At 42.3% G+C, this 10,632-nt stretch overlaps 1 protein-coding gene across 1 annotated transcript; it reads right to left on the bottom strand.

Annotated features, from left to right (window-relative positions):
• Window positions 1–3,076: 3,076 nt before the first annotated feature.
• LOC130846099 (interferon beta-2-like) lies at window positions 3,077–3,924 on the bottom strand. Its single transcript, XM_057724113.1, has one exon. It carries the CDS (start codon window positions 3,658–3,660, stop codon window positions 3,100–3,102), a length of 561 nt encoding a protein of 186 aa, XP_057580096.1. The 5' UTR covers window positions 3,661–3,924; the 3' UTR covers window positions 3,077–3,099.
• Between the last annotated feature and the right edge of the window lie 6,708 nt (window positions 3,925–10,632).

The following is a 10,632-nucleotide window of genomic DNA, read 5'->3' as shown; positions in this document are numbered from 1 at the left end:
CCACATTGCCAAGCACAAGGTCATATACATGTGCAGTCACATTTTTGGTGACAGAAGGAAGAGAACTGCATGAATGCACCCTTGTTGTTCATTTTTGTGTGACCATTTCCTGTAAACTGCCAGAAAATATGAGGGATGGTCCTGTAAAGAAATGTGGACAAATTTAAATCTACTGTATCAGCCCCTTGAGAGGAATGTACAGAAGTGAGGCTAGTTGTATTTTGGTGCAATTTAAGAATTGTCAAAATAGAGGACAGGGTCAAACCTCTAAGCATTGTTATTAGAATTGAAAAAGAGATACACTGAGGCTCTGGTATTTATTTCACCCTTGGGTGTCATGTCATTTAGATGAATGCAGCCTATTGGATTAATACTCTGTCATGTTCCAAGAGTGGGTTTAATTTCCAGTTTAATAAACAAAAGAAACATTGAACTTGTGACATTCTCTGTTGGCCATTAATGGAAGACAAATTGGGAAAAAAAAGTGAAAACAGCCTTGGGACAAGTAGTGAAGTGACGATCCTATTTAAGAATCTCATTTGCAGGCAGGGACTCAGAGCAGCTGGATAAAGGCTCCCACAGCCAGACCTCTGCATCCCCAAGCTCACCAGGGCCTGCCAGCCTCTTCACTGATGACGCGGAGGATGATGTTCTCCAGCCCTGTGTGCACCCTTAGCCTTGACCTGGCCTAGAACCATGGCCTGCCTAAGCAGGAGACCTTCCCATTTCTGCACGTAATGGAAGTCTCTTCCTTGTTTTCCTGCCTGAAGGGCAAGAAGGTTTTCAGGTTCCCTGGGGAGCAGCTGGACAGCAGTCACTGCCAAAATGGTCAGGCCCCCTCTGTCCTCCACGAGATGCCCCAGCAGATCTTCAACCTCTTCCACACAGAGCGCTCCTCTGCTGCCTGGGACACCAGCCTCCTGGACAGACTCCGCACTGGACTCCATCAGCAGCTGGAGCACCTGCATGTGTGCTTGGGGCAGGCGATGGGAGAGGAAGAACCTGCCCTGGGAATGGTGGGCCCTGCACTGGCCGTGAAGAGGTCCTTCGAGGGAATCCATCTCTAGCTGAACGAGAAGAAATACAGCGACTGTGCCTGGGAAGTTGTCAGAGTGGAAATCAGCAGGTGCTTTCTCTTGGTTAACAAGCTCCTAAGAAAACTCACGAAGTAAGAAGGAACTTGTTTCTCAGTGACTAGTGTCCCAGCACAGACTCTTAATTATTCATTTATTTCCAAACCTGTTATTTCTGCTTCAGCTATAAAATAGTTTGAGTCATATTTGGTATGTGCAGTAATATTAAGAATATCGAGGACTTCCCTGGTGGCACAGTGGTTGAGAATCCACCTGCCAATACAGGGGACAAGGGTTCCAGCCTTGGTCCTGGAAGATCCCACATGCCGGGGAGCAACAAAGCGTGTGTGCCACAGCTTCGGAGCCTGTGCTATAGAACCCGCGAGCCACAGCTAATGAGCCCACATGCTGCAACTACTGAAGTCCGAGCGCCTAGAGCCTGTGCTCCGCAACAGGAGAAGCCACAGCACAGAGAAGCCTGTGCACCGCACCGAAGAGCAGCCTTCACTCGCCGCAACTAGAGAAAGTCCAGGGGCAGCGATGCAGACCAAATGCAGCCATAAATTAATTAGTTAATTAATTAATTAATTAAAAAAAGAGAATATCCATATGCAACTCTTTTCAGAATTGGAGGCAATGAATCGGATGTCCTGTGGCTGAATCTCATGGGATAAAATAGGTATATTTGTATGTGTGTATGTTACTCATTTACTTACATTCATTTCTTCATTTTTTTGTACTTACATGTTCTGTTTTTAATATAAGAATACACCACTTTGTCTTTAATAAAAGTGTTACTTTCTTCTTTTGTTTATTTTCAGACATTTTTCTTCTGCTTTTTTTATACCAATATATTTTTATTTTATTATTTTTTATAAATTGATTAATTGATTTAATATTTACTTTTGGCTGCATTGGATCTTTGTTACTGTGCACGGGCTTTCTCTAGATGCAGCGAGTCGGGGCTCATCTTTCTTTCCGTGCGTGGGCTTCTGATTGTGGTGGCTTTTCTTGTTGCAGAGCATGGGCTCTTGGCCTGTGGGCTTCAGTAATTGTGGCTCCCAGGCTCTAGAGCACAGGCTCAGTAGTTGTGGCCCACAGGCTTACTTGCAGTGAGGCAACCAATTGGGCCACTGGGGAAGTCCTCTTTTACTCTTTGAACCTTTCCCAAAGTCCTCATGTTGCAATCTAAATATAGAAGGATGTGGTGCAATTCATTGTTTTCTTCCTTGGCCTTGGGGATAGTCTTGAGTATGAGAGATAGAGACCCTACCTAACGGAGCTTGAGTGGAGCAAGGCCATTGCCGTGAAGGAGGGAGTTGTAATGTAATTAGCTATTTACATTTGGGATCTGGGCTACACAGGAGACATAAAACATGCTTATGGCAGTGAGACTCTTGGATCGCTTATTTAGACTGCCTTCAGTTGTCCCGGCAAAATAGTCAGCAGTAGGAGACTTGAGGAATGAGTAGGAGTCTGTTAAGTAACATGTGAAGAGCAAATTTCCCAGAGTGAAAAACCAAACCAAAACAAAACACGGCACAGAGAGCAGCCCTGCAGCAGCAAAGGGCCTGGTGCATTTAAGGAAGTGAACAAGACCAGAGCAAGTGGACTGTGCTGATGCATGGAGAGTACGCGTATACCTTGTACGTTACACAGGGCTTCCTTGTATTTTAAATTCCTTGAAGGCAGGGGTCAGAAACTCTCCGACTCTGCAGGCTGATTTTACAAAGAACATCTCCTAGGTGCTCTGCAATTTCTAATATGGATGGTTACATAAATCAAGTTAAAATGAAAACTGCCATGTTGACTTCTGTTTCAAAAATAATTTATTTCCCATGGAAAAACTTTAAATAAATAAATAAATAAATAATGTATAAGTTAATTTTTAAAACACTTAAAGTCTTTAACTGTCCTTTCAAATCCAGTGCGTTGCCTGTGAGTTACTTGAAAGAGCTTCCGTGGGTTGAAGAGCCTGACCTCGCTGGCAGCACTGTCCGTCCCCAGAGCCACAGGTTGCAGATCGTCAGTTCTGGAGGTGGCCTGTAAGGCTGTTAAGGAAGGAAAAGTTCTTGAGGATCTCCACTCGCACTTGAGTCCAGGCACAGCTGCTGTACTCCTTGGACTTCAAGTACTGCACGATCTGCAAGTAGTACTTCTTCAGGTAAAGAACAGTCATGTATCCCCTGGTGAAGTTTTCCTTCTCCATGATTTCCTCCAGGATTGGCTCCAGACGATCTCTCTGCCCACAGAGTTCCGCAAGGAGGTTCTTAATAATGGGCTCAGTCCAGCCAGTGCGCGAGACATTTCTTCTGAAAATCCCTAAGATCTGCTGGAGCATCTCATAGATGACCAATATGGCGTCTTCCTTCCGGAACTTCTGTGGTTCCTTAATCTCCTCAGGGACCTCGAAGTTCATCCTGTCCTCGAGGCAATCTTGAGGAGCTCCAGGTAGCTGCAGCAGGAGGTTCTGACAGGCCAAATTGCTGCGCTTTTGTTGGTCTCCAAGCAAGCTGTAGCTCGTGGAAAGAGCTGTGGTGGAGACACACAGCAGGAGAGCGATTTGGAGGATGTACCTGTTGGTCATGATGAAAAGAGGAACAGGGTAGCTGCTCTCCTACTAGATGCTGAAGCAAGGTCTTCAAGAGATTGCAGTGTGAATGTCCTTTCTCCATGAGTGTGGACTATTTATACAGGATGGCCCTCTGCCTTTCTATTTGTGCAGAATTTCCCACTTTCAGTTCTCCCTTTCACTTTTCCTATGTCATTGAAATCATTAGCTCTGTTTCAAACTGTTTTTCTTGAAGCTCCTCACTATTTTATATATAGTAGAAGAAAAAAAGGTATACAAAATGAGAGGATTTCTAAGGTTTTGTAAAGTTTCAGTGACTTGCTAAATGCTAAAGAAAACCATAAGCCAAATCCTTTTGAACTTGATTATTACAGCTTGTTTCATTTGGAAAAGTATTTGTCTCTTTCTTTTTTCAGATTATGAGATTTGGGGGGGCGGGTCCTTTGTTTGTAAGAGAGTTTTCTTTTTCATAAGAATTAGGTTTGATTCCCAGTTACACTATTACAAAACAATAACTACATGTAGATTATAATGTTTAAGAAAGATGCTTATTGTTTTTCTATCTAGAATGATGTCAAAGTCACTTGATCTTAAATTTTTTGTATAGCTTTATAACTGTAAGTAGCAAGACATCACATAACTTTCTCAGCCTTAATTTATTGCTTTTTTTGCCAATCTCAACTATCTAGAATGTAATTGAAAACCAGAGATGAAGTAATATCTTTAAGCGGGCATACACTGGCCATGCATAAAAGTCCATGGTTCCCCTTGTAGGGGGCCTTTGTGACCATTATTAAGGGCCAATGTATTTTTTGTACAGACTTCTAACAATCTAAATGTCTGATTTTCCATCTGCATGCAAATACATACCACATATTAGAAGGCGGTCTAGAAGGAAAATGAAGGGAAAAAAATCAAGTAATCAGGGGATGTTACTGTTGAGAGAAGCGGTTCTAGCGCAGTATTTCTGAGACCCATTTGTATTAGCGTTCAGTAACTAATTTTGATAAAAAGAAGGCAGTAAAAAAATCAAATTATGACTTTATTTGTCCTCCTTAAATAGACAGGGAGACGCATAGTACATTTTGAAAGCCTTGCATACAAAAATAAGTTCTCATAATTATGATATTTAAAGTAATACTCTTCAGTTTTCAGAAAAGCTTGCATTATCTTTCAACCTGAATGTACTAAATCCACACTGTGTGCAGCTGTAGCAGGAGCTGCTGCCGCGTGTCATGCTCACTCTCATGGGTCATCCGGTTAAGCAGGGGAGAACATCCGTCAAGGAAATGCACAGAAGTAAAGATGCAATGGCAACAAGTGCTGTAGAGGACAGGTAAGTGGTAGTGCGGGGACTTATGATAGAAGGACATAATGTAGTTGAAGAAATCAAAGAAGATCACCCTGAGGTAATGACACTGGAGCTGAAATCAGAAGGACGGTCAGATGGGACTGCATGTGCAAAGGCCCTGTGTGGGAGGATGCCTAGTAAGGTAAAGGAGTGGACTGGAGGCCATTGTGACTTTCAAGGCAGAGAGTGGTCTGAGATGATCTGAGATGGGGCTAGAAGGCAAGTGAGAGCCAGATACCACAGGGATTGTGAGACCTTGTTAAAAAATAAAAAAAAAAAAAAGACTTCTCTTTATCCTAAGAGTAGTAGAGGATCTTGGAAGGGTTTTAGGCGGGGCAAAGTAACTTGATTAGATTTGAGGAAAAAAATACTGTCTCTACAGTAAGCAATAAATAAAGGACAGAGAGCAGAATGAATGCAGGCAGAAGACTTAGGGGTTTTACAAAATTGTCAACCAAGGGGCTAGCGGTGGAGAAGAATGACTTCATTTGCATGAAATCTCTCATGTCCTGACAGCACCAGATGTTTGAAGAAATTCTCCATCATTTTACAGATAGCTGCATCAGTTATTATGATTTTAACATATGCTTAATGTTCAGGAACATCACTTCTCTTGTAGCAAATTGAAGTAGAGGCTGCAATTATCTGGGTAAGTGTGGATGTAAAAACCTGGTGCAATCCTGAACTCTGGGTTTCCCATCATCAAGAGATCTCCTGTCTTCTGATCTTTACAATATGCTGAACATGTCTCCCAAATATCCCTCCATTCCTGTTCCTTCCTCTTAGTTGGCTGTAAGTAATCAGTTCTTCCCAGAATGGATTATTGATTGGTGATGTCTAAGGTATTGCTAAGAAACTACTTGCACTTGAAGTGTGCTGATGTACTGTCACCTGCATGGGGTGGAGAGCGAACAATTTATGCTTCCTTCTAAACTAGGGGAGTGGAAAAGATACGTGTGGCATTCATCCAAATGGATGAAGAGTATTACGAATTGAAAAGATGCAGCCAACAACACCAAAAATGGGAATGAGATTCTGAGACGGTGGCAGTGGTGGCAGTATAAATTTGAATTTCTAGGAGTCCTCACAGCAAAATAGACATTGCCACCAGATAGAAACCAAAACCCTATTTAACAGAAAACTAGTTGACATGAACCACAAAAATGCAAGCAGATGTGGCCAGATCACCAATTGCCACAAGACCCGCCTGATAGAGCTGTGCATGTGGGAGCCAGTAGAGGAAAGCAATGGACGTGAGAACCCCCAGACAGCCCAGAGGTATTTACCAAAAGCTATGCAGGCCAATCTGAGAACATCAGCTGGAAAACTGCAAGGGATTTTTCTCAGTGCTATAGCTGCTGAGTTGTGATGGTACCTGGGTAAGTTCTGACAGGCTCTGGAAGAGTCTGGGATACCAGTAATTTTCAAACCAAGCAGGCACAGCTCCCTTTGGGGAAAGGGCCCTACACGGAGGAGAAAGTGCTCAGAGTGGAATCAAACTTTAGCAGGATAGAAACAGCAGAGACAAGGAAAGAGAAGACCAGACCAGTGAGGGGAGGACCACTCAGGAGGCAAGCAGCCATGGTTTTGAACACTTCACAGCAGCAACAGCAGAGGGAGCTCTCTAAAATTAGAAACACCAGCCAGAGCCACTTCTTCTAGGAGCTGAGGAAAGATAAGCTCCTGTAAAATCAGGCACAGAAGACCCTGAAGACTGAATCTCATACAAAGTCATTTATAGAAAAAGAAGGAGAATCAGGAGCAGACTCGTAACTCTACAGATAGTGGAAACATACCAGGAACACAAGCGCACAAGACAGAGCAAATCTAACCTAGTGTTACCAAAGGAGTTTTTAAACATTCAAAAATTATGTAAAACAAAATAAATCACAATAAGACAAACCCTGAAATTAAATTATATATATATGTGAAATCATTAGACAAAAGAAAAAACTCTATATTTTGTAAAATAAAATACAGTCCAAGAAATGAGAAATTCTGGGAAAATCTGTTAATGGAGATAAGTTTCAATATGGAAAAAATATTACCAACAAGAATCCAACAGTACATAAAGTAGCATATATTGACCAAGGGGAGTTATTTTCATGAAACTGAGGATGATTCAACATTATACGGTTGAGGGGCCTCCCTGGTGGCACGGTGGTTAAGAATCCTCCTGCCAATGCAAGGGACACGGGTTTGATCCATGGTCCAGGAAGATCCCACATGCCATGGAGCTACTAAGCCTGTGTGCCACAACTACTGAGCCTGCACTCTAGAACCCACAAGCCACAGCTAATGAGCCCATGAACCACAAGTACTCAACCCTGCAGACCTAGAGCCTGTGCTCCACAACAAAAGAAGCCACCGCAATAAGTCCGCTCACTGCAACAAGGAGTAGCCCGCACTTGCCGCAACTAGAGAAAGCCCGAGCGCAGCAACCAAGACCCAATGCAGCCAATAAATGAAAAATAGAATTCATTAATTGATTTTGAAGGTAGGTCAGAAAAGACCATGTAGCATATACCTTATTCGCTAGAATTTTTGTTCCTGCAGCTGTCAGCCACAGGTAAGCATTCTGACAGCCCTGCACCTGCTATACTCTGAGAAAGTCCAAACTAGGTCAAAGGAGACATCACATGGAAATTGGCAATGCATTGCAAACTTTTTAATTTCAAGCAATGGAATGATCCCTTTAACTTGCAATACCACTGCTGGGAAGTTAGTTATAGATATTCCCGCAGAAGTGTGTTTATATATGAGTATATATGTGTATATATATATTGTATATTATGTATTATATGAACACATATGAATGTTCCCTTCAATACCATCATAATAAAAAAGAAATTAAATATCGTCACTAGGGAGTTGGCTGAGTCATAATGTAATACAGACCACAATGGAATAGTATATAGCCATGAAAAAGGAAGATCAGCTGACCTGGACCTATATTCAAGATATACGTAATTAAAAGAGCAATACATATAATAACAGATATGGTATTATTATTTGATTTATATTACTATAAAGGTATACATATGTATGCTGATATATGCATAGAATTTTTTCTCTGGGAACTTTCATTCATCAATTAATAGTTGATGCCCTAGGGCCGAATGCCAATAAGGCTAAGGATACAACAGGGGGGAAAATTCCTTCCCTTTTCACTTGTACCTTTAGAACGGTTTGTACATGGATTTTTCCCCATGTTAAGAAGACATCTGAGAGATAGGACATATAGTAATAGGCATTTTCAAAATTTAATGTACTTTGTTTGAAAGAATTTAATAAATGTTACTAAATTTTTAGCCTCTCTTTTGTTTTATTCACATTTAAATTTTTTTCTAAAATGAACATATGTTACTTGTGTCATTAGAACATAAAAAGCACCTAGTTATATTCCAAAGCAGGGTATAAAATTGTACATGCTATGCAACTATGTAAAAGTATGTAGAGAAAAGCTTTAATAAAAGAAAATAGACCTACATTTCACTAGTGATTATGTTTGATTTGTGAAACTACACGGTGATTTGTGTGTGTGTTTTCCAATTTTCCACCAGTGAATGTATCTTTGATTATTGTTTAATCAACAGTAGAGAAACCATAAGCCTAGCATTTCGGGTTACTCTGCCTCTTATGTGGGTTTCATTCTTCTCTCTGGCCTTTTGGTCTTTGCATGCCAGCTCTGACACAATGTCAGCCACCTCATGAGTTCTGCCTGCTACATCAGCACTGCCCAGAAGAAAACAGTGGATTTTGGAAAAGCAAAATCATCTGTCTGTTCCATCACCTCTATTCCACTTTGAAATGCCCGGTTATGTCGGTCATTGAATAATTCCACCAGGTTTCTTCTTTTGTAAAAGGATCCTTGGATTAGCCTGGAATCATCCATGGCTCAGAATACAAAGGCCAACGCAAGGAGTCCCGGAAGTCAGTCAACCTAGAGGAGGTCCATTGCACTCAGGGAAGGGAGGTGGTCTGAGGAGTCAGGTCCCTGGGGCCTGCCCCTCCAGGGAGACTTGCAAACTCAGGTAAAGTTGACCTGCTCGGGTGAGAGGGCCTGCTCATCCTGCCCACATCCGATGGCTTCTGATCCTCCCTGTTAAGAGAGCTTATGCTCTAATGGAATACAAATAATAGCGATAGCATTAGTAGCCGTAGTGTTAGTTACCATATAGTGAACACTAACTATGCGCCATTCTCTGAATAATCCTCATAGTGAATATTTGAGATGGGTGATTGTCATCCCCATTCGACAGAGGGCAAGGCTGAGGCTCAGAGATGCTAAGTAATGTGCTCAAGACACACACACTAATAAGATGGGTGGATTGCAATCAAAGCTGTGCTCTTTCCTGTCTGCCGCAGGTAGAATATGAAGGAGACCACAGCCAGTGCCTTAAAATAGGTACATGGTGCCAACCTTGATGGCAGTGGTAACTCTCAAAGGAAAGAGGAATTATAGCGGATGGCAAAAATAAGGAAAATAAGGAGGCAAGCAATGTGACATCTGGCCATGGTGCAGGTGACATGGTGGAGGGCCTGCTACATCAGCACTGCCCAGAAGAAATATAATGCGAGCCATACATGCAATTTCAAATTTTCTATGAGCCACATCAAAAGAGTAAAAAGAAACAAGTGAAGTTTATTTTAACACAGTATATCCAAATGTTATCACTTCAACAGATACCAATATAAAATTATTAATGACATAGTTACACTCTTCTTTTTTCATACTGCCTCAAAATATGGTGCACACTTTTACAGTCATAGGACAGCTGAGTTTGGACTCGTCAAGTGCTCAGTAGGCAACATGGGGCTGATGGCTCCCACGGTGGCCAGCACAGCTGAAGACGGAGGGAGCAGCAGGAGCAGAGCCAGGGGAATGGACAAGTTTGCAAGGAGCACACAGAAGGAGCTTCAAATCATGCACAAGCTCTGTGCTAAGAGTCAAGGGGCCTGAGGGTGGAAAAGTCACCTCAAGATGTGATGTGGAGGCTCTTGAATGCCAGAGTGTGGCATTTGTACTGACTTCAAGAGGTCTTCGGGCAGAGAGGGCACTAAGTTCTGCTCTGGGCAGAGGAACAGGCAGACATGTTAGAGGTGAGCTGAAGCAGGGAGAAGTCCTGCCCAGGGGCTCTCATGGCTGTAGAGGCTGAAATAAAGGCCATAGCAGAGGAACTGGAAGACGGGGATGGATGCAGAATTAGAAAAACGAATTCTTTTGTCTGGTTTCTTCCCTGTGTCCTCTTCCCACTTTCTGCTGTTGTGATCACGACGTGCTTCCTAATACTTGTCTTCCAATTTCCTTTATGAAGTTTCTCCTGAGGATTGGGTGATACTCACTGGAGAATTCCGTTTCTGAACGGGTTAAAATCTGTTCCTTTGGAAGACACCATCTGTTTGTTTGTTTCATTTTCCCTAACTTATTTGAGTTTTATCAAAATAACCTGGAAAAGTCATACAGCCTTATCTCTGCCAGGGAGATCTAGTTTTTAGACTGGCCTGATGTGTACCTGCTTCGCAAGAATAAATGCCTTGGCCCTTTTCACTCATCCTGTCCTTTGCTATTTGAAACCATTTTTCACTTCATCCCTCTGTGGAGATTTTTCTGCGTGCATCCTCTCCTACCAGCT

This window comes from Hippopotamus amphibius, chromosome 2 (assembly GCF_030028045.1).
Source record: "Hippopotamus amphibius kiboko isolate mHipAmp2 chromosome 2, mHipAmp2.hap2, whole genome shotgun sequence".
NCBI lineage: Eukaryota > Metazoa > Chordata > Mammalia > Artiodactyla > Hippopotamidae > Hippopotamus > Hippopotamus amphibius.
Note: the sequence above shows the minus strand (reverse complement) of the source record. Positions and strands in the feature narration are given on the sequence as shown.